This window comes from Malaclemys terrapin, chromosome 9 (genome assembly GCF_027887155.1).
Source record: "Malaclemys terrapin pileata isolate rMalTer1 chromosome 9, rMalTer1.hap1, whole genome shotgun sequence".
Classification (NCBI taxonomy): domain Eukaryota; kingdom Metazoa; phylum Chordata; order Testudines; family Emydidae; genus Malaclemys; species Malaclemys terrapin.
Genome location: NC_071513.1, coordinates 42,656,735 through 42,684,153, shown reverse-complemented (window position 1 = coordinate 42,684,153; position 27,419 = coordinate 42,656,735). Strand labels below are relative to the sequence as shown.

Below are 27,419 nucleotides of genomic sequence, written 5' to 3'. Positions count from 1 at the left end.
TGGGCCTCAAGGTGTCACTGAGTCTAGTTGGTCCTGGTGATGTATTTAAGCTATGGAACCATTGCTTTTGTTTTCTCTGTACTGCACTGTTAAATTTCTAAGACCTTTGCTTGTGTGCATGGCTGTAGCCATTTTATCTTGGGAGTGGCTGCAGACGGTTAGAGGGGAGACACAGACAGTATGTGCATGCGCTCTCTCTCTCTCATGGAGACTTTGCTTTTGTTCTTTCTTGTTGTCCTCTTCCTTAACCTATAATGAAAGCCATTTCAGATGGGAAGTGAAGGGTTTCTCTGGGTGTATGGGAAGAACATAACAGGGTTGGTGAAGCTGTGGCACAAGGGAACAGTCAAGGGCACCCATGTGACACTGCTTTCCCAGGAGAATTGAGCCTTGCAAAAGAACTTACCTTTGGCTCGTGCATAAAGGCATTTCCCTGTAGGGCAATAACACTTTTAGTCGATACGAACTATAACCTTCCTCATTACCGTCCTCCTTCTCAGTTCATTTGCATACTGCAATCCCATTGGTTACAATTAAGTCAGCTACAAATTAAGTTAGATCTGTGGCACACAGTCAAGCAAAGCCATTATCTAAAGACACCAACTAAAAGTCCATTAACTCAAGCCTTGAAAATCAGTGTTTGGAAGGGGTCCATGGACATCACTTTAACTACAGTGCTGAGATAGGTCTGAGCTGCAGAATTCCAATCTGTATCCATGGGAGTCCTTGGTTTGTGCTTCCCTACTGAAACGGCCTGAATACTCCTGGAGGTGAGCATAGTCCAGAGAGATTATCAGAGATGTTTCAAAAGAAGGCCATGGCTCTTGAAACATAAAACATGGCTGACTCTGCTGCAAGTTCATGGGAAAATATTGTCTCTGAAAATGATTTTTAATGGGATGGGATCATTGTGGAATTGTTGGGGTTTTACCTAATCTGAGCCAAATTTGGGAGCCTGTACAAAGAGATGTTACAACCAGAGCTGTAGAGTGATGCTGGTGGCAACTCAGAGCAACACATTCTTTTTGCTTCTTCCTCTAGGTCCTGGAGCCCGAGGACAAGGCTCCAGGCAGGTTTCTGGACACTTCAGCTTCCCAGGTAAGGTGCAACATAAAGGACTGGTATTGTTCTGGGGGGAAGATATTGGAGGGGGGTGAAGGGTTAGCTATGGTATGGAGAGGGCTTGGGATGTAGGTTTGGGTTTTTGTTGTTAATTTCATGTAGATGAAAGGCTATGGCTGGAGACCAAGTTCCTCTGGGTCTCTACATGGCAGGTACAGTGTGAGTGGCAGCAGTGTAAGCTTCCCTAGCCATGTTCCTCATTGTCATATTCTGATGAGGGGGCTGGAAAAAGAGGGTCAGGTTCCAAGCAGGACCTAGTTTGGTGTGACACCTGGACCTGGAGCTCAGGAATGCAAGCTCCTGGACAAACATAGGCCTCTGAGCATGGAACCCTGGCCTCTCAGTATGTGGAATAAAGATCTCTCTCCTGCAACTCTACCTGCCACATCCCTTATTGCTAACTAAGCAAACCTGGACTGCACTTGGCAAGACCTTCTCTGGGAGTATGAGAGGGATTCTCCGTCTCACTCACTGAGGATCATTCATTCCTTGGCCTCTTTGCTTAGACTGTCAACAAGAGAGTAACTTGGTTGCAGTTGTGCTGGTGATGTTTGTTCAGCTGTCTTCTGTGGCCTGGGTGTGAGAGTGTAATCCTGGCTCCATTGAAGTCAAGGAGAGTCTTACCATGGACTCCAGAGAGGTCAGAATTTCACCCAGAGAGTTTATGGGCATGCAGGGGTGTGTGGACGTGAGGGCAGGGATTCCTGATGCTTCTATCACCTGCTAGACAGTCTGAGGTGTCTCCTCCAGTCGGGACAAGTGGGGTTGGTAGTTTTGATGTGTAGAAACATAAGCCATGGGCTACGCCAGGGATGGGCAAACTATGGCCAACGGGCCGAATTGGGCCCGCGAGCCGATTTAAGCCAGCCCGCAAGCCACATGATGTAGCTCGGCCCTGCTCTGGCGCTCCTGCCGGGGTGCTAGGTCGGGGGCCGTACCAGCGGCTCGGCCCCACTCCGTTGCTCTGGCTGGGGCTCTGGGTTGGGGGCCGCACCAGCAGCTCGGCCCCGCTCCGGCTGGGGCACTGGGGTCAGGACTGCACCACGCAGCTCAGCCCTGTTCCGGCACTCCACCATGCAGCTCGGTCCCACTCCAGCCAGGGCACTGGATCAGGACTGCACCATGCAGCTCAGCCCCGCTCCGGCGCTCCAGCTGGGGCACAGGGTCGGGGCCGCACCACACTTGAGTTAAGTGCTGCTTGGCACCTTGCACCCCTGAGCCTCTCCCCACGCCCCAGCTCTAGCCCTGCTCCCCCTCCTGCTCCCCAAACCCCTTGATCCCAGCCCAGAGCACCCTCCTGCACCCGAAACCTCTCATCCCTAGCCCCACCCCAGAGCCCACACCCCCAGCCAGAACCTGCACTCCTTCCCCCAGCCCTTCTCCAGCCCTGATCCCCCTCTCACCCTCCAAACCCCTCGGTCCCAGCCCAGAGCACCTTCTTGCACCCCAAACTCCTCATCCCCAGCCCTACCCCAGAGCCCACACCCCTCCCGCACCCCAACCCCAACCCCAATTTTGTGAATATTCATGGCCCGCCATACAATTTCTATTTCCCGATGTAGCCTTCAGGCCAAAAAGTTTGCCCACCCCTGGGCTAGCCTGAGACCATCTCACTTGTTCTACCTGTAAAACGGACTGGGTATGAGCTCCACTCTCCAGATAGGAAAGTTGAAAGATTTAACCAGAGATGGGTCAGAGCTGCAAAACTGCTATGTGGCTCCAGTCATTGAACTCACTTCCCCACTAAAGTTTGGAAGTTGGGTTTTGTCTCAGCCCTGAAGCTTGTCTGAGAGGGACTCAGGGTACAGGCAGGTGGCACTGGGGTGACAGGCTGACATGGTACACTGGAGACTGTTTTGATTGCTTCTTGATTAGCATAGTTAGGAAAGGAAGGTTAGCTACCGTATGGTAGCATGCAAGAGCTCTTACCTCTCAGATGGGTACTCTAGCGATGCTCAGAGTACTGTATGTTATGGATAGGTGGTAGATTTCCCCAGTAGGAATTGCCAACATCTCTGCTAAGGAGGGTCCCAGGTGCTCTGTGATCTCCAGGAAGGGTGGGGATCTCAGTTACATGGGGGTGCCCAGATTAGTCTCATTTCAGCACTCCCAGGTGAAGTGAACACAGCCAAAGGATTTTGATTGCAGTGATTTTACCTGCATTTGAGCCTGGAAGAGAATGCAATGCAGATTTGTCCTCTCTGGGTCTGGGTTTGTGGTGAACACAGCATCCTGGAGCCATGAGGATGATGACTGTGTCATGGCAAGAGGGGTTTCGGTCAGACCAGTTACTGTGCTGGAGATGTCTTGAAAAAATTCCATGACTCCAAAACTTAGGTGGGGCTTGCTGGCTGCTAGCCAGGCCAGCTAGAGAATTAGAGACAGCTGAAGAGCAGCATTCTTGCTTGGTCTTTAAAAGATGAGAGGGGAACACAAAGAGCATATGCATGATTATATCTATGACTGGAAGCACTGGCTAATGGCCTGGAATCTGTTTTGAATTAGCTTGTCTCCCACTTGGCAGCATCCCAGCACCCTGGCATGACTCGCCCCCCAGGGCTGGGCTCAGGCAGTGCTTGGCTCCCGTTACAAAGAGCAGTCTCTGTCAAGCCCTTCACTGCAAGATCTCTACCACTTCAGGGGTGACCAACCCCAAGTTCCCAGGCACTCACAGCAGATGCTGGGTTCCAAGAACTGAAAAAAGATGGAAAAAAGATACATCCATTGTCTGGAAGGGAGGCTGTCCGGCGCTGGACCTGATGTGGTCAGGCTTTACCTGGTCCAAAATCTACTGTCAATCTGCAGTCCAGTTTCAGACACTGAATAAGAATGGGGAGAAAGACAGAGAAAATGAGTGGGAGGATGGTCTGATGGTGAAGGCCGTGCCCTAGGACTCAGGATATCTGCCTTCAGTTCTTGGCTATGCTACAGCCGTTCCACGTGACCTTGGGCAAGTCCTTTCATCTCTCAGAACCCAATGCCCAAATGGGATAATAATGCTTCCTTTATGTGTTTCGACTGAGCTAGGGCCTGTCTCCTCCTCTGTACAGTGTTAGCACAATGGGGCCCTGATCTCGATTTGGGGCCTCGAGGCACTGCTGAAATAAAAATGAAGTGTTCTATTTGTCCAGACGGAGCAAATATTTAAGAGCCAGATCCTCGGCTGGTGTAAACTGACAGAGCTCTGGTGACTCCAGTGATTTCAACAGAGTGCTGCCAATTTACATCAGTGGAGAATCTGGACCTTGAATTTTTAATGAAGAAGAGGCCAGCTGAAAACGTGGCTCATTGTAATAGAACATCTGAAGAGGGGGATGGCTTGTACTAAACAATACCCGAGCACAAGGGAGAACTAGCTATAAAGTGTCACCCATGCACCATCCAGGCCCTACAGCAAAAGGTACATTTTTCTAACTACCTCTTTGAAAATGAGACAAGAAGCACCAGTCAACTCAGAGGGGGTGCAGAGGAGACAACTAGAGAAACACTGTCCAGTGGACGGGGAATGATATTACAAATAAAAAAAGCTGGGTTCTGTCCCTGACTCCGGCCTGCTGTATGATAAATGGCCCCTCCTTGCCTCAGTTACCCCTTCTGCAAAGTGGGGATCATATTACTGACCTGCCTTTGTTGAGTGCTGTAAGATATATGTAGGAAAGGGCCATTATGAGAGCTAAGTATAATTATCTTGCTTACACTGCTTTACCAGACTTGCTCCTCATTTACACTGGTACCGGTCAGACCAGAATTGGGTCCATTGAAATTTTAAGTAAGCACAATTGTTTGGTACCCAGGGACACAGCATCTGGGAGTCCTACCTAAACACAAACAGATTGGTTACAAATTGTTAGCATCCTTGTTTCCCATTACAGATCCCTGGCCAAACCCACACACTGAGCCCTGGATCTCATCAAACCCACTGGCATTTGATGGGCCCTCCACTGAAAATGCTGTCAGGGAGGTCTAATTCCCATAGCTAGAAGCAGGAGTGACCCAGAAGCTCTTAACATCCTGAGCACAGGAGGCAAAAGGGCAGCCCATGAATTATGAAGACACTAACTAGCATTTTACAGTTCCAAGGCCATCACTCCCAATCAAGTAGTAAATTGGATTTGATCTACAGTCCACGTGTAGGTTGCACACAAGGCATTGATTAAAGAGGGAAAGCTGGGCTGCAGAGCCTCTGCGAGGCTCCCTAATGGCGCTGAAATCGCTGTCATTAATGCACAAAATCGCTTACGTGTCTATAGTACCTTTCATCCCAAGACACGAGCGAGCAGGGGTGGTCTTGTGGTTGAGGTCCCTTGCCTGGGACACAGGAGATGTGGCTTGAATTCCTGACTCTACCATGACTCGCTCTGTGACATGGGCAAGCTGCAGTGGCCCAGATCCTGAAACCACTGGTAGTTAGGTGCCTGAATACCATTGAGGACCTGAGCCTAGGAGCTGGATTTTCCAGAAGATCTCCATACCCAGAAAGTCCCCTTTAGAACAATGAGTAAATCAGCACAGCTGCATTAACAGAGGTGTCCTCTGTGCACCAGTGAGTTTCGCTCCACTGTGTATGTTAGAATTGTGCTCAGGTGTACATTACAGTGACTGCAGATTTGTGCACACAGCCATGGTAACTCTGAGCAAGCTAAGGTGTAGGGAGTAACACAGAAAGTGCAGCATACCGTGGGTGGCAAGAGAAACACGCAGAGAGCACTGGGACTTCAGTGGAGCAAAGGGAGGGCAGTTCCAACAAAGCAAGGCAGATGGTATGCCAGTCTCCTCCATAGATGTGGGAACTAGGAGTGTGGGGGGTGCTGCAGCACCCCCAGTTTTTGTGCAGGGTCCCAGCCCTGCACCCTGGGGTCCACTACGGCCCCACATATGGAGTCCTGGCTGCCACCGGACCCATGCCCAGGGCTCCGCTCTCGGGATCTGAGCTGTCAGAGTGCCTCCGTTTCCTACCACCATACTAGCAAGGAACCCGTGAAAGTTACAACATGTGTCACAGTTCAGTCGCTTGCATATTTTGTTTCCCCTCAGAGTTAGCAAGATATGCTATTCTGGTCAGGTAAGAAATACTATGAGAATAGTAGCTTCTCTTGCAAGGCAAATCTGAACAAATCTGGCCAGTGAGCTCCCCACTTCCAAACTTTCTCCTACCCCCCTGCAATGCAGGCTGGGGCATTCAGGCTGACTAATTGGATGGCACAAAGAATGTGCCAAGAACTGCCCTGTGCAATGTGGTGGTAGGGAACTTTGGGGGGTAGGCACTAGTGCATAAAGGTTTCCTGTTAAATTCAGAGATAGTGGAACCTACAAGATGACTTATACAGGGTTTAGACGAGGGGCCTCGATTATTCTCTCTCTATTTGTTGTGCTTTAAGAGCTTTCTTTTCAACATATATGGAAAGTGGAAGTGTCTTACAGCTATAAACCTGCTCCCCATAACATGCAAGTTGTCTGGTGATTTTGGAAAGAGGACTTTTCCTCTCAAAAGCTGAAGCGGCAGCTCAGTCCTGGACCTGCATGCGGGGACTTGGCTTCCACCGGAACCGTGCCCAGGGCTCTGTTCCTGGCCCCGCGCACGGGGTCCCAGCTGCAAGACCCGCACCTGAGGCACTGCTCCCGCCCTCAGCTGTGGTCTCAGCCTCAGCCCCCTTACTGCTGTCTGCATCCCCCTTGCTCCCAGATCTAGCTCTGGGGAGACGGAGCACAGACAGGGGTAAAGGGGGTGTGAGGTAAAAAGTTTGGGGTCCACTGGCTTTCAGCAGCCCCACTATAAAAATTGTTCCAGCACCAGCATCTCCTCTGAACCTGGCCTTGCAAAGGGAGGAACATTTTCCAGAGGTGAAACCTGTATGAGGAGCCGGTTTGGAGTTGCCCATCAAGCCATTTCCTCCAGGTTGATTTCTAATGGCAATTAAGCCCAACTTTCTCTCTCTCTCTCTCCGTTTATATGGCCCTTTGTCGTCCAGATATCTGATCGCCTCCCAGCCATTAGCAACTTTACCCACACAGTCCCCTCAGGGAAGTGGGCAAGCATGAGCCTCATTTTACAGATAGGAAACTGAGGCCGGGATCTATTAAGTAGAGCTGATCAAAGAAGGTTCAGCAAAGCAGTATTCTGTGGGAATTCTGACAATGCTGAAATAGCTCATTAAGATTATTATATATCATGTACTACAAAATAAAAGACACCGACCCGAAAAGGAAATTTGGGGGGGATTTTCAGAGAATTAAGAAGTGTTTGGTTTTTGTTCCAATCCAAAACTCAGAATCCTTTGACAACCGGAACTTCCACCCTCCACTCAGCTCTGATATGAAGAGAATTCCCTGAGGTCACACAGGGAATCTGGAGCAGAGCAAGAAACTGAACTCAGATTTCCTGCCTCCCATTCCGGTGTCTTAGCTACAAGACCACCCATGTCACAACCGTGGTAGCCTCTCCCATGAATGCATTTGGTCAGGGAAGCAAGTTCAGCCAGCTGGATTTGGGAGGAGGGTCACCGCGTTTCGTCCTCTTCCGTGTTGGTCAAGATCCAGTATCACAATGTGACACCGGAATCACAGTGGACTTGTACTATCGCAATGTTCCTTCACGGTCATTGTCACGTTAGGACGGCATGTCCCAGTTTCAGTCATTTGGTAGGATCATCTAAACATCCCCTGGCACGGCTGAGATGGCAGGACGCAGTGAACTGACCTTATCGACTAAATTCTGCTGTGGCTCTCAGACAGGGCTGCCTCTCAATCCCGGTTACCTGCAGCAGACACTGAATTATTAACCTGACATCTCTGCTGAAATTGGGGGGAGGGAGGAAGAGAGAGGGAGCTGTAGGAAAGATCTCCTGTAAGGCCGTGTCTCCTCCCTTTTCCCCAAAGTGTGCAAAGCCTCTATTACAGATTCAGTAATAGCAAGGCCCCTGCCTAGCACTCAGTAGGTCAGTACAGCCTCGGCAGGGACCTCTCCTTTCCTTCCCTCTCCAATCCTATTAGTATTAGAGAGTGGATAGAGCTATAACAGGAAAAAAGCCTATCTCGGAGCAGCACAGCTGACGGCTTGCCTTTTAAATCTTTAATAAGCATTAGCTTTAGCAGCAGCTCCGATATGCTGAGGAATGGCATAGGAGTGGAAGCCTAACTGGTGTGCCTCGCTGTTTAGCTGCTGAGAATGGATCGGGGCCAGGTAGCTGGATGGGTGAACAGTAGATGGGAAAGCTCAGTTACTCTCACAGGTGTTTAGGGGGGCTGAGCACAGTATTTCTGCATGGCTGGCAGCTACAATTCCATTTAAACCCTTCCCTTCACGTATCAGCCATGATCTGAATTCATGGGCCGCGTTTCCCTTCCAGAGCTGACATCACTGCTGTTGCTTTCCGCTGCGCCCCTTGCATGCCTTCTGAGATCATTGCCATCCACCCAGGAAACACAATGACATGACCTCAGGGCAACAAAAAGGGGAACCGATTTGCAAAGCTGTTGTTTGGAGATTAATTTTCTAGGGGGTAACCACCCCATTCAATTCCTGTAAGAGTTAGCTGGGGTGCAGTGATATTACCTAGCCATTTAATGTTTCATTCTAGTCTGGATTTGGGACCTCAAACAGTTTAGTTTGCATGCTTGAAATTTATAATGAACCTTTTCATTTGAAACGGAGATTGAGGAACAGATGGTGGCTATGCAAACATTACCAGCCTGCATGGGTGATCAGTGACGTGGGAGGCATAAGAGCCATGTTTATGGTTTAGGGAGGAGTTCGTAGACAGAGCAAATTAGATTAATTAAAATAGACTCTAAAAGCGTTGCTCTTTGCACCCAGTGTCACTGGCAATAGCTGCTGAGCAAACTTGTACTCTGCTGCCCTCTAATGGATGGATTATTTTATTCCTGCCCATGTCTATACTGGCTCCTACAGGTTGAGCTGGTTGTGGGCATGGCTTAGTCGTCTGCACGCCATACTTGTGATATCCATGCTTCTTACATCTAGAAGTCCTAACTGACTCAGTCCTTTGCCTTTTGGAGACAGAGCATTCAGTCCCATCCCATCTGTTCTGTTTGCATTTGTGTCTAGCTGGTGCAGATGAGTGTGGAGGATTCCTTGATGTGTCTCCTAAGAGATTTCTGACATTCTTGACCAAACCCATCCCTTCCTCTCCTAGAGCAGGGCTGGCTACAGTTCAAGGCACGTTCTTAAAGCGCTTTTCCATAAAAGGGGCAAGATTCTAATATAGGGCCATTTCCCAATAACATGCAACTCCCATTGACTTCCATTAGAGAGGGCAAGTGCTCAGGACTGCTCATAGCTGCTAATTAGCTGCTATGTTAGCTCACCAAGTGGAAGTCTGTTGGACTGGAACTCAAGATCATCATGAGTCCTATTCTCGATGGACCATATACAGGTGGCATTGAGTGACAGTGAAGTCTGTGTGTGGATGTGGCCATAGGTCATTACAGGATGAGGGTCAGCAGCTGGTTTGAACTCTTGTGGACCCCAGGTATCTGTACTGAGGATGAGCAGTATGCATGTGTGGGGGGGGGCGGTGTATGCGCTAGAGCCCTCAGATGGCTGGAATATTTCAGGATCACTCATGTGGTCAAGAGTTCCCTCTATTGGCTGAGTTAAAGGGACCACTTACTTCCTTCAAGATGTTTTGAAGCCAAAGATCATGATCATTGTCCTCCCCCTGAGGCTGCATGTGTATGGGTCAACTGATGGCTTTTGGAATCTGTATATAGGCAGCCGTGGATTGCTCACACAGCATGCCTCTCTGGGGAGGAAACAGGTCAGAGGTGGGGGGGAAGTGGTGGTTCAGTTCCAAGCTCTACCCACAAAATTTGCTCTGCCCAAAGTGCGCATCACCAGAGTGAAACACCCACTCACAGTAGATTGTGCAGATGTTCTAAACATGATTGTGCTGCTCCCTGAGCTCCAATGAGTTCTTGAGCTTGACTCCCCTCAGTAGGGTTTGAATATGCCCATGGGCTTGGCTAGGTGCTTGGGGGGGGGGAAATTAGTGGCAGCATCCTCCAGTCATCACCGAAATGAGCCGTCACTTGCATTCATTGTGCTGATTGGTGACCTCCATCTCATGAGCAGTGACACAGTTAACAGTGCTGACATCTGCGCTGTCGTCACTGGGCACACGGGTTAACACTAGAGGGGATTGGAAATCAGAATTTTTCAACCATCTCTAATCACAGCTCAAGTGACTCCTTTAGTCCGAAGAGCAGTGTAATGCTTTTGGTGCTGAATAGTCCAGATTCCATCCCTGCTGACACCCAGGATGTCCTTATCTATGCAGCCCTTATTCCTTCCCCTTAGCCCTTGCTTGGGCAAATCTTCTGTTTAGAGCAGATCAAAGGTTTGTTGTCAAGACCTTTCTTATGATGGATTTTTGTTCAAAAGGAAATTTTTTCTGGAAATTTTCACTTTGGCCAGAATTTTCTATTTTTCATTTTAAAAAATGGAAACCAAAACTGGGAAATGTTTAGTTCAAATTTTCATTTTGGTGTAAAATTTGTCATTTTTCACCCTTGATTTTCAGTACTGTGTTCCACTGTGTACTACATTAACTTGCGTCGGAGTAGAAAGGTTATTTTACCTCTGTATTTGGCACTTGTGTGACCGCTGCTGGAATCCCGTGTCCAGTTCTGATGCCCACAAGTCAAGGGGGATGTTGATAAATTAAAGAGGTGTCAGAGAAGAGCCACAAGTATGATTAAAGGATTAGAAAACATGTCTTATAGTGATAGACGCAAGGAGCTCCATCTATTTAGCTTAACAAAGAGAAGGTTAAGGGGGGACTTGATCATAGTCTAGACTCTATAGATACCAACATGGGGAGCAAATATTTAATAATGGGCTCTTCAGTCTTGCAGAGAAAGGTATAACATGATCCAAAGGCTGGAAGTTGAAGCTAGATAAATTCAGGCTGGAAATAAGGCATATATTTTTAACAGTGAGAGTAGTTAATCATTGGAACAATTCACCAAGAGTCGTGGTGGCTTCTCCATCAGTGACAAGTTTTACATCAAGATGGGATGTTTTTCTAAAAGCTCTGCCCTAGGAATTACTGTGGGGCAGTTCTCTGGCCTGTGTTATACAGGAGGTCACACTAGATGATCACAATGCTCCTTCTGGCTTTAAAATCTGTGAATCATGCACTAGGGAGATTCTAGTGTGCAGCACATTGGTACACGTTAGAATTCACACCCCTCCAATGTGCATTGCCGCACCATGTAGACCAGCCCTTAATGACCTGTCCAAGGTCTTCTCTGGCAAAGCCAACAACTCCGATCTCCTGAGTTACAGTCTGACTTCTTAACCATCAGATCATTTTTTCATCTGTCTACCCACTAACTCACTAGGCTGCTGACTCTGGGTGGGGAAGTGGGGAGCACTTTGGGTGAAAGAGAGATGTTATGGAAAACTACATCCCATTCTGTCCTACAATGTGTACGCAGCACGGATCACTTCTTCCCATGGCAACTTACTGAGTACTGGCTGCGCAGAATGCTCTCTTCAACACCACTTCACCTCATCAGCAAACAGCCAGAGCCTGAGACTCCAGATTTCTTCAGTAATTGAGTCTTAATTTGCTGTTGACAGAAGTCTTTTTTTTTTTGGCCAATTATCTGGAAAGGGGAAGTGAAGGGAGCTCCGAAAAGACCTGATGAATGGTGTTGGCACTCACAGGACATTTCTGCTGCAGACGATGGGGTGGGGAGGTGTCATTCAGAGCCCAAGCTGTGTACATTGAGCAGCAAAGTGATCTGTTTCACACCTGATGGCTTATATTCCAAGCATATCATTTCCTTTGCTACCCTCATAGCCCAGGTCTTGTGAACATGCCCCACACCAAAAAAGGGCTATATAACCCTCTGTGTTACAAAGAAGCAGGCATTAGGAGGGCTGCCCATAGGGGTTCTTTTCAGAAAGCTGGGTTGAGATTTTTAAGCAGCGTTCCCTTAATTACATTACTTGAGCCGGTACTGTGCAGGCCTCTGAAAGGTTTCAATATTCTTTTTTGATAGTGGTGGGGAGATAGTTCAGCTGTTGATGGTGTATTGAGTGGAGCTGGTTGGAAATTTTCCAATTAAGTGTTTTTCTATCAGAAAATGCCATTTTGTGGAAATCAAAACTTTCTGCGGGAACATGTTGATTTTGGTAAAACATCATTTAGGAAAACAAATCAAAACCAAGCATGTCAGTGAGGTCATTTCAACCTCATCAGGAGGGGAATGTTTTTATTATTTTGTTTGTTTGTTTCAAAACTGCATTGGGGTTCAAAGTTTATTTCATATTATAAATATATTTAATACAAGATAAAATCAACAAAACCAAATCCAGAATGGATCGTTTCCATTTTATCAAAACAAAAAGTTTTGGTAGACACAAAATAATTTTTTGTGTGGGAAATTATGGAATTTTGGGTTTTCATTTTGATTTGGAATAAAAATAAAGGTCAATGAGCCCGGAATTTCCCACAAAATGGAAATTCTGGTTCCTGCCTGGCTCAGTCTCACAGGTTTGAATAGATATCCAGAGACTATGGACAAAGAAGGTTGGCAAGCTGTCTAATGTTGGGTATGATAGCAAACCAATGCCATCAAAATGTATCTCATGGGGGAAGAGTGATTTTGGAATTGGGGTAGCCAGGAGGTAGCTCCCCCTTGTAAAGAGGTCACGTTCTACGAGCAAGGGAAAGATGGAGAACAGGACTATAGAGCGTTGCCCCCAAAATTCAGGAAAAGTGTGACAGACCTGACTCATGCTCCATCAGCAGATCAGTAGCATCATGGGAGGGGAGTGGATTCCCCAGGGAAGCTTAGGCAGGAAGGGGGAGGAACTCCAGCCAGGAGAGATCAAAGGGGTGGAAAGGTCCAGCGGCTCCCATAGACCTCACATCTCCCGCTCTGCAGGCAGCAGGCACCAATGGCCCAGAGAGAGTCTCCTTTCCCGAGGGGAGTTTGTTTGTGGAGTTATAAGAAGGTGCTGCTTAGCGTTGTTCAGGCCGCTAGTAATCTTCTGAGTGCTCCACAGCTGACAATGGCATCAATTGTCTCTCCAGTTCTGTCAGCCCCCTTGACGACAGGCTGCCTAGAGCCTGACAGTGACATATGACACCTGCAATGACTTTGCCAACTGACAGCTGCAGCAGTGCCCCCGGGGAATGCGTCCCCTTTAGACCTTGATGGGGGGGCGGGGCATCAGCAGTGAAGGGGGATGTCCCTCTGCAGGGCTGGTGCAAGGATATTTTGCGCCCTAGGTGAAACTTCCACCTTGCGCCCCCCCCCTCCCCTCACCCCAGAGCTTCGCTTATTATAAACTTTCAAAAATGAATACTGCATAATGTGGCATTGTTCATTAGAATTAATACATGTTCGGCTTGAAAATTTATTAATTTCATTATTTAGTCTACATATTTAATGAAAATAAATGGCCTTGGGTCCCCTGCACATGGCTAGAGCCCCTCCTGCCCCCCGCCTCCCATGGATCTGGAAAGGGCTGTTTTGGGGATCAGAGCACAGAGCTGGGAGGTGCCACCCTGGCACCAACTCACTGGATGACTTCAGGCAAGTTACTTCCCCGTTTTGGACTTTCCATCAATAACAATACAAACAATCAGGAGAATGATGAGAGGCAGTTGGCCCAATTCTGGGAGTGGGGAGGATATGGCCCTTATTTGGTCACTCAGCTTCTACCTAGTAATGTTACTGGTGCATCTGGTGTCATTCAGTAGGAGAACAAAAATCTCTTGGGTGCTGCAGCCTGCCCAGGGTTCAGCTGCACTTAACCTGAGTTGCTGGCACACTTGCAGTGGTTGTGCACCACACAACTGGTCACTCATGTTACATGAAAATCTGGCTCTGACAGTGTTGTAATTAGACTTAACAGTTACTGCCGCATTTCCAAGAGCTGTTGTCCCAGGCTGGCTGCAGACTCAGGCAGACAGAACTGTGTCGGCTAGACACCCATCTCCTTTGGAAGATTTTCCTTGTAGTCATAAGGGCTAGAGACAGCCGTGTTTCTTCACTGAAAACTTACAGTGTGCTGCCCCTGAATCCCAGATTAATGCTTTTTGTGGGCAGCTGCAGAGCTCAGGGCTTGAAGGCCTCTGGTCTAATGGTCTGAGCCAGCGCAGAACTAGGAGCCTTAATCTCCTGTGTTCAAAGCAGGACTCCGACAATGATTCCCTGGGTGACCTTGGGCAAGTCACATCCCTGTTCTCTGCCTCAGTTTTCCAAAAAATGGTGCTCTATTTACGTGCTCCACAGGGCTGCAGGGATGGGTGGAGATGAAGCCTTGGAAGGTGGCACATACTGAGGCTGGTTACACTTTTGCAGCTTTTTAGCCCTGTATCCTCTGGCACGGCCATGATCCACCCCCGCAGGTGGACTGGTGGCCACGGTCTCCTCTTCCTTTCTCCCACCCCCGCCCCTCCTTCCACCGCTGCATTGCTGTCAGTAGGGCCAGCTGCAGGTGGGCTGATGTCACCTGCTCTGATCTGCAGCCAGCAGCCCTTCGGCAGCCGCTGCTGTGGCAGGGGGTCCGGGACTGTCAGAGTCGGAGGGAGCAGGCTAGGGAGCGATGCGGCAGCCTGGGGGCTGGGGAGGAGGCAACTCCGGGCTGGCAGGGGGGTGCGGGCAGGCAGTGATGTGGGGCCTGGCAGCAGGGCTGCGGTTGCAGAGGACGCCCACAGAGGTAGGTGCTAACGTGGCTGTGAGAGGACCATCCTCCCGCCGGGAGCAATAGTGTAAAAAAAAATTTGGGGCACTGCTTTTTGGTGCCCCCAAATCTTGGCGCCCTAGGCGGCCACCTAGTTTGCCTAGTGGGTACACCAGCCCTGTCCCTGTGCCCAATCCACTCCAGCATGTCTTTGTGCTCCCAACACTTTTCCCTCAGATGTCAGCTTTATCATATTCACATCCCCTTGTTTTTCTGGAGGGCTCTTTTCTGCTGCAGGGCAGCCCTCCCTAAAGCATCCTCTCTCATCCTCCCCAGTGCATTCTGGGTAATCCCTCTGCCAGCTTTGAAGTTCTAGATAGCGGTATTTGGTATTTATCACTCTCTGTTAAGGTTCCCCTGACCTCACCGTGAACCAGCTGGACGGGGCAATGGGACATTCATGGGCTCTACTTTGATGTGGGGAAAGAAGCCTCTCTAAAATGTAACTTTTCCAGAGGAAATAATATTCTCTTCTGCCCATGACATAGTTCTGATAGGGCCAAGAATGACACCCTTTATGCTGTCTGTGGGCTATGGCTGTGGTCAGTGATTTCCTAAACAGAATAATCTCTGGCTGTGTTCTAATCCAGTGGCTCTCAACCTTATTTGATAGGGCCCCCCTTCTTTGTGTCTGTAGTCATTTACGCTCCCCCCCAAGTATAGATACCGCCACCCAGCTCTGAAGGCAGAGCAGAGAGCAGCAGCTGCTAGCCGGGTGCCCAGCTCTGAAGGCAGAGCAGAGAGCAGCAGCTGCTAGCCAGGTGCCCAGCTCTGAAGGCAGCGCCGCTACCAGCAGCAGCACAGAAGTAAAGGTGGCAATGTGAAAAGTGATATTCATCAATATCACTTTTCACAGCAGACTTAGCGCCCCATTGCCACTCTTACTTCTGCACTGCTGCTGCTGGGGGAGGGAGGAGAGCCTGAGCCTCGGCAGCCTCCCAGCAAGGGAATGAGGGCGTGGGGGGAAGGAAAGCCCAGGTGGCGGGGCTTCAGCTGTCCCCTTCAGCCCTGCCTCCCGGGTGTGCACGGCCCTTCTATACGAGCCCCAGCCACCCTGGGCTGACAGCCAGAGGTCTTCAAAAAAAAAGAAAAAAGCAAACAGCTCATGCCTCCCTTGACAGATTCCCGTGCCCAGGGCCGGCTCTAGGTTTTTTGCTGCCCCAAGCAAAAAAAATGTGGCTGCCCCCCCCTCTCCCATTGCACCCTCCTGCCGCCCCAGCCCTGGGTCACTGGTAACTCGCTCCCAGGGCGGGTCATTCAGCAGGAATTTTGGATGTGCACAGAACACAGTCAGGATTGGTTCCCATATGGTTACAGAACTACATTAAAGTGGAACAATTTTCAACTTGTGTGACTGGAGGATATCTGGATGCATATTATAAGACTGTACTACATAAATGAGGAAAAGTTGAGGTGCCTTTATTATTCTTTTGTTCCATTCTTTGTTTCTATGGGGAATTTGCCAATGCAATAACACTGTCTTCCTTTTAAACAAATAAAACAAAAATTAAAATAATAATAATAATAAAAAAAAAGCAATGGCTGTTGAAAATAGCAATTCCAGTCCTAATAACCACTGGGAAGCATTTCTTGCTCAATTTATTCTACTTTTTCTACAGCAAGTTACAGTGGATCAGTATATTTGATTTGGGAGAAATGAAGTAACAGCTGCCCAAATTGAGCTTGATTACTCCTGAATTTTGAGGGTGTTCAAATCTGGAAGGCAGGTGCTGGATTCCCTTTCTGAATATTAGCTAAATCTGGAAAAGAAAAGTCAATTTCTGCTTCCATGGCTCAGAAGTGTAAATCCTCCTACATGCCTGGTATTGTATCTAAAACTGCTCAGTCTAGTAGAGCCTCCCCTCCCTTACTTTTCATTTTAAATTCTAGTGGGATCCACGTACCTGCCTTGCTAGGCTGGGGCGGCAGGAGATGCGGGAGGGGGGAGAGCCCAGGGCTGGGGCGGCAGGACGTGCGGGTGGGGGCCAGAGCTGGGGCGGCAGGGGGTGCGGGTGGGGGCCAGGGCTGGGGTGGCAGGAGATTTGGGTGGGAGGAGAGCCCAGGGCTGGGGTGGCAGGAGATTTGGGTGGGAGGAGAGCCCAGCGCTGGGGCGGCAGGAGGTGCAGGTGGGGGCCAGAGCTGGGGCAGCAGGGGGTGTGGGCGGGGGAGAGTCCAGCGCTGGGGCAACACAGGGGTGTGGGGGGAGCCCAGGGCCGGGGTGGGGGGCGGCAAAAAACCTAGAGGTGGCTCTGTCCCTACCATTTACAACAAGCTGCAGCATGAGGTTTCAGTTCCACACTTCTTGCCCCTCCCTTTCCTGTTAATTGCGGCCAAGGGAATGCTGGGAAATGTAGTTCTTTCCCTGCTCCAGGGCTGGCTCTATTGGCAGGGAGCTAACCAAGGAACTACAGTTCCCAGGGCTAAGGTTACCATATTCAAACATTTAAAAAAGAGGACACTCCAGGGGGCCCCGGTCCCACCCCCGGCCCTGCCCCAACTCCGCCCCTTCCCCGCCCCAACCCCACCCCCATTCCAACCCTTTCCCCAAAGTCCCTGCCCCAACTCTGCCCCCTCCTCTGAGCACCCCGCATTCCCCCTCCTCCCTCCCGCTCTGATCTTGGTTGGGGGTTGCTAAGTGCTTCCTTGCTCCCCACTTGCCCTGCAGCCTCTATGCCATTGCCTGCCCTGCTCCTCCTCACCCTGCAGCCTCTGCACCCCCGCCCCCGCAGCCTCTGTGCCCCCTGCTCCCCACTCGCCCTGCAGCCTCTGCACCCCCCCACAGCCTCTGTGCCCCCTGCTCCCCACTCACCCTGCAGCCTCTGCACCCCCCCTGCAGCCTCTGTGCCTCCTGCTCCCCTCTCGCCCTGCAGCCTCTGCACCCCCCCGCCCCCGCAGCCTCTGTGCCCCCTGCTCCCCACTCGCCCTGCAGCCTCTGCACCCCCCCACAGCCTCTGTGCCCCCTGCTCTCCACTCGCCCTGCAGCCTCTGCACCCCCCCCGCAGCCTCTGTGCCCCCTGCTCCCCACTCGCCCTGCAGCCTCTGCACCCCCCCTGCAGCCTCTGTGCCCCCTGCTCCCCACTTGCCCTGCAGCCTCTGCACACCCCCCCCACAGCCTCTGTGCCCTCTGCTCCCCACTCGCCCTGCAGCCTCTGCACCCCCCCCACAGCCTCTGTGCCCCCTGCTCCCCACTCGCCCTGCAGCCTCTGCACACACCCCCTGCAGCCTCTACACACACACACCCCTCACCCGGCAGAGGGAGAGCTGCAGGCTCCACGTTGACTCAAACACTTCCTCGCTGCTCTGTGGGGGAGGAGGGAGCGGGGGAGGGACTCTGGCTGCTAGAGGCCCTAGTGGCTGCGAGCGGCTTTCAATCAGGCCAGGCATCCAATCAGCCACACCGCACTCCGCAGGAGGGGAAATCCCGGACATTTCTACTTCATTAGAAATCCCCCCCGGACGGCCATTTAAGGCTGAAAAAGCCGGACATGTCCGGGGAAACCTGGACGGATGGTAACCCTACCCAGGGCTCCCTGTTGGTTCTCGGCTCCCATGCTGGAGTCTTGCGCCCCTGCAAATTTGCCGCCCCAAGCAGCTGCTTGCTTTGCTGGTGCCTAGAGCCGGCCCTGCCCGTGCCTCCCTTGGGAGGCCTGCCCCATCATTTGAGAACTGCTGCTCTAGTCACAAAGGCCCAGCTTGTGTCACCTTAACTCACATGGGACCAGATTTGACCTCAGTTAAACTGGTGTAAATCAAGAGCGACTTCACTGCAGTTGTTCTTGATTGTCCCCAGTGTAACAGGTAAGGATCTGGGCCATAGAGTAGTACCTTATTGCTCAAGTAGTCATATTGGGCCTGATTCTCCTCTGTTTTTACACTGGCATCATGCCAATGATTCCAGTAGAGTTATTCATGATTTACCTCCATGTGAGAAGATAATCAGGGCTACAGATGTCAACGAGTTACCCAGGTGTGAGGTGCTACTCAAGGCAAATAAGGGTGCCGCTCGCTGGCCCCAAAGGAAAAGGCTATAGGACCCAGTTCCCCACTATCTTGCCCTTTGTGATGCGCTGTGCAGAGTGCATTTGTGGGAACATTTTACACTCTCTCCTAGCACAAAGGGCCTGGCATTGGGCATTGGTCTCATGTGGCTGGAAAAGTGAAAAGCCACATTTTAAGTATATATAAAGATTAAGGTGCTTTTCTTGGCTAGATGTTAGCCAGAGAGGAAAAGAATTCTCTTTTGGCCAACAAACTTAACGCCACGGTGTTGAAAGTGAGAGACCGGAGACATTAGCACCCTTTGTTGTCTAATTTGTAAATAGTCATGTTGGTCTGTTGTTCGCGCCCAATATTGTAAAGCTTGACCCTTGGGGTCGTATGTGTAACTTGTTAACCCTGGAAATGGAAGGGGAAGAAGAAAAGGGAAAGATAAGGAGCAAAATGGTATTTGCAGTGCATTGCCTCACTTGTTTAGCGTGCTGAGCAATAATGTAAGAGAGTTGACAAAGAGCTTAAACCTAAAACAAGATCAAAATGGGAAATTAAAACAGCAAGTGGGCAACTGGAATAGCCCTCTTGCCTACAGTGTGCAAGAAACTAAGGGAAGACTAGGAGATTGTCAGGAGAGATGCAGCCAGCAAGAGGGAGGAAAATTAGGCTAGCAAAGACAGGCTAAATAGCTTAGAAAATGAGTTGCCCAAAACCAGTGCAGAAAAAAATAACAATTGCTGAGTAATTTGCATGTGTGTGTGTGTGTGAGAGAGAGAGAGAGAGAGAGAGAGAATATGCAAAGATGAGCATGTAGGAGAAAAAATGTGTGCGTATGTCTGTCTGTCTGTCTGTTCATCACCCCTCTTAATTGATACCAAGCCGCACTCTCCACACCACATACCCCGCCTCTATACCAGAGTAGCCCAGAGGTGGAACTCAGTAGTCCATTCTCCAGTGAGAGTGTGTCAGTGTCACACCCCTGGGAGCGCATGCTGCTGGGGAGCAGCCCTCAAAGGGTGAAACAATCTCACATAAAGCACAAAGCAATCAATGGAAATAAAACAGCCTGGACTTAGTTCAGTCCTAAGATCCAGAGGGGGCATTTACTGTTACTGTTGGTTTACGTATCTTGTTACAAATACCACAGTGTGGAAAATGAACTGTCTGAATGGTTTTACTGGTCCTGTATGGGTAGGGGAGTGGTTAGAGTTTGGCCATTATGTTATATCGATCCTGTTAAAAAGGAAGTATCTATTTAGCTACCTCTTTACAGTATGCAAAGTGGTTTCTAGAAGGGAGAGAAGTGGGTGGAGTGGAGAAAGACTGATTTGCTACTTGTATTCTATGATACACAATTGCACAGAGATTCTCTGCTTGTGCCAGTATATTTTGGGGCCAGACCAAATCTTGAGACTGGAGATAGGAAGGGAAAGAGAGCAGACAAATAGGGCTGGTTGGAAAATTTTTGTAGAAAGAATTTTCTGTCAGAAAATGCCCATTTCAACAAAACTGAAATGTTTTGTGAAATTGCATCAATTCTGATGAAATTTCATTTAAAAAAACCCAGAAAATAGTTTGAACATGTCCCATTTTGAAATTTTCTGATGAAAAATTTAAATTTTTCATTTTGAAATTACTTTTTATTTGGACATTTACTTTATTTGATGTGTTTTAGAGGGTTGGAATCAAAAAGTGTTTTGAATTCATTGAAATGAAATGTTTGGATTGACTCAAAGTGACTTTTTTTTCATTCTTTCATTTTATGAAAAATTTCAAAATTTTGGCTCTTTGTCCCAAATCAGGATAAAAGGATTTTGAAATCTTGACATTTTTCACAGGATGGGAGAGTCTGTTTCTGGACCAGCTCTATGGACAAAGGAAAAGCGGGAAACAGAAAGAAAGAGACAGATCTCTTTAAACTGAAAGAAAATTGTAATGCTCTCCCTGACTGTAGAGTGTATGCTGGGAAATCCTGTGGTGTGATCTTTATGTACTGCCCAGCGGAAGGTACCTTCATATGGGGAAGATGCAGATTAGCAGGCTTGGAATGTATTGGAGGAGAAGCAGCATCTGATGTTGTCTGTATCCAGATGGGCAGCATGACCCTTAGAATGAGAGAGGTTTCATAAGACGGTCCCTGCACTCCTGCTACATATGGCCCTTGCCGTCTCTTCAAGTTTTCTGGTCAGGAGTCTCACCTTAATCACTGTCTTTGGGTTGGGGCTTTTTAGGTAGCTCCTGCCTCAGCATGGCTGCTCCCCCACCTGCAGAACTCGAGCAGAGCCTTAACGACCATCTCTCCTCTTCTTTTGAGCCCACGCTGGACCTCAAGGCAGACGAAGCTACATTACTTCCAGGTGAGAACATTTGCCAGTTGGGTCCCACATGCCATGCGGGGTGGGCAAATGGGGTCAAATGCAGGCTCTTTGCAGCATCTCAGGGTCTTGTTGCCACAAGCAGAACAATTAATTCACTTGGCATCACATTGGCAGTCTTGCTTAGCAGCACCTCTAACACGGACCTGGGTTTTATACATCATGCAATTAGCAGGTAGGAATATGATTATTCCTGTTGTGACAGTACTTAAAAGCCTTAACCAGAGTCAGGGCTCTGCTGTGCTAGATGCTGTACAAATCTATAGCTCTTGCCTCCGAGCTCAAAGCCTATTGAGCTGAGGCGGAGAGAGGAAGTAGAACTGTTTCCATTTTATAGGTGAGGAGCTGCAGCACGGAGCGATTAAAGGGCAAGTTTTTAAAGGGATTTAGGTGCCTAAATTCCCAGCCCTAAGTCACAGGGCGTCTGGTGCGCTGGGAATTGAACCCAGCTATTGTAAGTTCTAGTCCAGACTCTTAACCAAGAGATAATCCTTCTGTCCCATGATGGTCTAAGATTCCAGAGGACTCTTACTGGGCTAAGAGTGTCACTTCATCAGGTCCAAATCCCAACATTGTTACTCAGCAAAACTCCCACGGACCTTCTAGTGAGAGCTTTGCTCGAATAAAGGATGACTAAGAGGTGAGTCAGTCAGACTCTGTGGTCTTTTACCTCTATCACCCCACAGGCGGTAACAGCGAGAAAGCCACAAAGCCCTTCTGGCTCCAGCACTCCAATGAGAGGAAAACTTTTACCATAAAAGGTTCCCTTTCCCACTGCCAACAGCATGGATTCATGTACAATACACTCTGTTAAGCCTTTCACTAGTGCTGGCTGATGCACCCTTTGAGTGATGGTGGATTTTAGCTGTGGTATATGAAGCACTTATGTTGCACTTCAGGGAAGATGTAACTGACCAAAGTTCAGCTCGGGAGTTGTAGTTTTCCAGTCCATGTCTGACGTGTTGTACAGCACTCAAGTGATTAATAGAACATCTTCGAAGTCCCTTGGCTCCAGAGTTTTCCAAACAGCATAAAAAATTTTTTTAGGGAGGCTCTGGACACATCAATAGCTGAGGAGTTGTCTACACAGGGGAGTTAGTAAGAAATAAGCTAGGCTGTGAATTTAAACACACTAACTACTCTGCACTAACTCCCCATGTGGACACTCCTGCTGCTCACTAAAAGCACCCTCTGGTGGTTTAGCTTAATGCACTTCTAAAGTGCATAGTAAGTGTCCACCTGGGGAGGTAATGAAGCGTAGCTAATGCATACTAGCTACTCCGGGCTACTTCCCCATGTAGACAAACCCTGAAAGAACCCTGATCCAGATTCTCAGCTGATGTAAATTGGCATAAAAGCTGTTGACTTCAATGGAGCTACCCTGATTTATACCACTTGATGTCCTACCCTTGTGCCCAGTAGGTCAGGTCAGTTACGTGACCTAGTTTAGTTGCCCACAGATACCATACAGTGACCACACTTATTTCCTGTTCTATGTGTAGGGGAGCTATGAGGTCTCTCACATGGTCATTACATATTAACTAATGCTAAATACTGATCTTGTAATGGCAACCACTGTATTTTAAAATTGATAACTGTAGATGGAGAATAACATCTGGATTCTAAGGGTGAAAGCCTGACTCCATTGAAGTCAATGGAAGAACTTCTATGTACTATATATGGACCAGGATTTCACTCTAAATATCTAATTCTATATCTAATATCTGTATGTATATAATTGTTGTAATATAGCTCTCTCTAGAATATATCTAGATCTCTATCTAGATTCTCTCCCTCTAATCTCCTTCTCTCTATCTATTGAAATATATCTATATCTATTCGTAGATATTTAAAATATATCAATACCCCTCTATATGTTTAAATTTAATCATACTATTCCTGATTTAAAATGGCAAATCTGAAACCAAGTTTAGATTTTTGTAAAAACCAAGCATTTAAAAACTATAAGAACAACCCAAATACTTGTATTTTAGCTCATTCCAATGTAAGAAGTTTATCTTTTTAAAAAACAAACATTGCTGTCTACTGTTTGCACTCTCCATTTTGCAGCATTGTGCTAGTACAGCACTTGAAAGTGAAATTGACTTGAAACTGGCTATAATAAAACATGAAACTGACCAGTCTTATTTTCAGTATTCAGACTGAGAGAGAAGAGGGAGGGGGAAAGAGGCAGGCAGCAAAACTGGATAAAGGTAAATGAGTTAAAAAAAATCTTTTTAAGTAATCTAAGGCATTATTTGTAACAGAGAGAAGGATTTTTTAGAAAAATGTGTGATTTTTAACCTGTCAGTTAAAATAGACAGTATTTATATAGAACCTACACCAAACCAACACGTATTTCTATTAAGTAGTTCCATGCCTGGTAGCCTCCAGTATAATTTTCTCTATTAGAAGCTGAATCTTTTCTTTATGATTGTGGTTCAGGCCCTATTCAGTTTCCTCTGAGTGTGATGACGTGTGATCTTCTCTTTTCACACTTATGAACACATCTAATACCATCTGGACAGAAACAACAATCCCACTTAAACCTGTGGTCCTCTTTCCAGAACTCCTGTGTCCATCACTGCTCAGGGTGAGGCGATTCCCCCGTCCTGATGACTCGCTACCACTATAGAATTTTTGGTGTATTGTTTTGTTTCATGGAAGGATTCTGGGCCTGTTATAATGGGGATGTGAGGGAGAAACAGAGACACGACCCAAATATAATTGGCAGAGGTGAGATATGAACTCACAAGAGACATATGGAAAAACTGGAGACAGAGGGGTCTAGCTTATGTCTCACCTGTTTCTTTTGGGGAGTGAGCAATAAAATGGAGCTAAATGAAGAATTCTCTATGCCCTACAGTTGTGGATTCATGTACACACACCTACATTGCATCGTAGACAATTTCTGGCTGCCAACTCACACATCCTATTTATTAGGCAATATCTGACTATGCATGCATATGCACACACAATGGGTTAGGCCATCTCAGCCGGTACCTGCACACACACAAAATGGTTTAGGTAACTTCTGTCTATACCCACACGCGCACACACTCTCAGTGCATTAATCTCTCTTTTTCTCTCTCTCTCTCTTTCACTCTTATATATATTCAGATTTATAGACCCACCAGAAAAGAACACTTATTACACTGTAGGTGTCTTTGACATAACTTAGAAAATACAGCTAAATGAATACCCATACATAACTAATCTGTTGTATACACACTGTATATTTATGTATGTCATTGATACACACAATACATTGGATGTTGCCACTGCAGGCTCTCCACATGCACAACGAATTGGCTGCGCTCAGGTATATCAAGAAATCAATTTGCCAGGATGCACGTCATTGGCAACGACCCGAGCAGACTAAGATGAAATGGTGCATGTAGACATGGTTAGGTTTCTTCTCTCTGATTGGATGGCAATCCTCTTAGAAAGGAAAATAGAAAATGATAAAAAATCCTCTTGGTCATACACCAACAACCTTTACCTCCTGAAGAATTAACAGCTGTTCACCTATGTTTTGTGTGAACAAAATCTATTTGTTGGAAGCTTCAGAAAGGGGGACGAACATGGAGCCCATGCAAACCTGCTAGAAATCTGAATGAATATTTGTGCACTGTGTTTAGCAGGATTCACCCAGCTCTTCTCAGCTCCTTTGAGGAGAAACAGAAATCCAGTTGGTAAGAATTTGTCCCCAGTGCTTGTAACCCTAGAAGGCATGTTGTCCTTACACCGTATTGCATCCAGCACTCAAGAGAGACTGTGAATCCCCCTTTTCCAAAATTCCAAACTATTTCCTGATTAGTGAGACTACCATGGGGATTGGGCTGTCCTTTCTCTCTCTCTCTCTCTCTCTCTCTCTCTCTCTCTCACACACACACACACACAACTCTAGATGCGCTGGGCCAAATTCTGCCTGAATGGCAGGATGAGGGGATTATTGATGAGGAGAAAGGCAAAGAGACCTACAATAATCACCCCTTAAAATCTGCCAGTGGCTTCAGCTAGCTAAACAGCATTTCCTCAGTATTTGCATCATTCCTTACCCATTCCCAGAGCGAGATTAGGAAATAGTGCAAATATTGATGTAACCTTTATCTAAGGAAGAACTGGCAATGCTTTAAGGACAACAACAGCTGTGAAGTTATTGACATTATTAGAGTGCAATATATGCATTTCGAAGGCATCCATCCCATCCATGAGCTAGGTGCCATTACATCCATGTATAAGTGTGCCAGAGGCCCTTCAGAGAGTTAACCACTTCTCATCATCTCCCCTGAACTTCTGAGTTGTCAGATACAGATGGTTTCCTCCAGGGATACATTTTTCCACAGCCTAGAGAAACCCACACACAAAGGGGTGAGTCTCATTCAGCACCAATGACTTGACCGCTGTTGTGTCCAACTTGTATCTAAGCAGTACTATGCTGGATCTATCGTACACTGTAGATTCTGACCCAGGGAAGATACTAAGTGGTTATAGAAGTGGATTGACTTTGAAATTGTCATGTGGTAGGACACATTTTCCTGGAAAATATTTGTCATGTGCTGCCCTGCCACCTTGTTGTGCCTGATGTCTCATAAGGGAGCTGAGTAAAGATTTCTGCCTCAGAGACATCTATGGTCTGTCACTGTAGTCATGTCATTTGCACGCCAGTGTCATAGACAGAGACACATACACGCTGTGGGCCAGATCCTCAGCTGGTGTAAATCAGCACAGCTCCACTGACATCTATGGAGTTACACTGATTTATGCCAGCTGAGGATAGGGCCCTGTGATGTGAGTGGATACATAAGGGCTGTGTTCAAGTCCTGAAAAAAGAAATCCTGGGACACACTCCTGGTACTTGCGGGACTATCCACCAGAAGTGCTAGAGCACTGTTACGGCGCCCCAAAAACTGTGCTGGATCAGCATTCTGGAATGTCCTGGCACACCTCAAACCTGGCATTTGTGATGATTTTGACCCATGTCTTCAATGAAGCTGAACAACTAGAGCAATGACCAAACTTCTCCTTCAACACCCTGGCCATGTCATTCCACCCTAGTCATTTGACTCCGACACTGTGACCTGATTGTTAAAGTTCTTGATTAGGCAAACTACTGGGGACTCCTGCTGCCATTTTGTTGGAAATTTACCTCCACTAGGCTGGGCATGTTGTTTGATGCACCCTGAAAGTCCCTCCAAAGGAAAGCTTCTTTAGCTGATTGTGTGCACACCATTTCTACTCCCTGAAAATGGCTGCTCGGGCTCCTATCAAGCCTGGGGAATCCCAGCCTCTCGGGAAATCAAAGCACCTGGAGAACAGCGATTATTAAAACTGGTCGCCCTTGAGGGAACCTCAAAGTGGGTTGGCTGCTTGTTCTGGGTCTGCCTGCACTGGTTCCCCTTTCCATCTCCTTGATGTTATGATAACAAGGGAAGCTGCTGATGCTGCTAATCACTAATTACTGGAATTATCGTGCCGGGTATAATCTGCCATCCACCAGTAGGAACTGTCTAAGATAGGTGAAGACTTCTGAACTGCATAGAATGGTATTGAACAAGGAGAGTGTTCTTGAATGGGGAAATGATAAATACAAGCGAACAGAATAGGGACCGTCCTTCCTGAGCAGAGATGGTTTGTATATGTGAGTGATTACACAGAAGCAGGATTTGAGTGGCAGTGATGGGCTGTGTTACTATGGTGAAGAAGGAGAATAAGACCTTTCTCCTCCCAACAAACACATGCATTAATCTCTTCCCTAGCCTAGATAGTTGCCAATGATTGACTCTACTTGCCCCACTAAACATCAGAGACACTACAAGTGCAGCACCGGTGTCTCCCATCCACACCTGAAGCCCTGGAGAGAAGATAAAAGGAGGAGGAAGTTAGGGATTAAAAAGTACCTGGGGATGAACTTGAACTGCACTTAGCCTGGTGCTGAACATCAGCAACAGTGTTCCATGGAACCTCGTGAATAATGAGTTCTGATTTATAGTGATCACTGAACCTGCCGAGAGTTTGACTGCAGCCATACATATTTCATGGAACCAAGCAGTTTCTGTAAATGAATAAAGCTCAGGGGAGAACATAATCCTAACTATCTCGAATGGCAATTTGGGTCATATATTATTCTCTTGCTTAAGAAAGATCCTGTGAGGGATTTGGGGGGAGGGGGACGGGGGGAATCACAGGCACAAATTCCAGCTAAC

The 27,419-nt window shown here is 47.9% G+C and overlaps 1 protein-coding gene across 1 annotated transcript in view; it reads left to right on the top strand.

The window, feature by feature from the left end:
- The window catches only part of LOC128842820 (BTB/POZ domain-containing protein KCTD16-like), a 68,634-nt gene that overhangs the window by 16,961 nt on the left and 24,254 nt on the right, over nt 1-27,419 (top strand). The window contains exons 2-3 of the mRNA XM_054039017.1: nt 1,042-1,098; nt 21,067-21,192. Coding sequence (XP_053894992.1) covers nt 21,084-21,192 — 109 coding nt within the window. The 5' untranslated portion in view covers nt 1,042-1,098; nt 21,067-21,083. The remainder of the gene's footprint in view (nt 1-1,041; nt 1,099-21,066; nt 21,193-27,419) is intronic.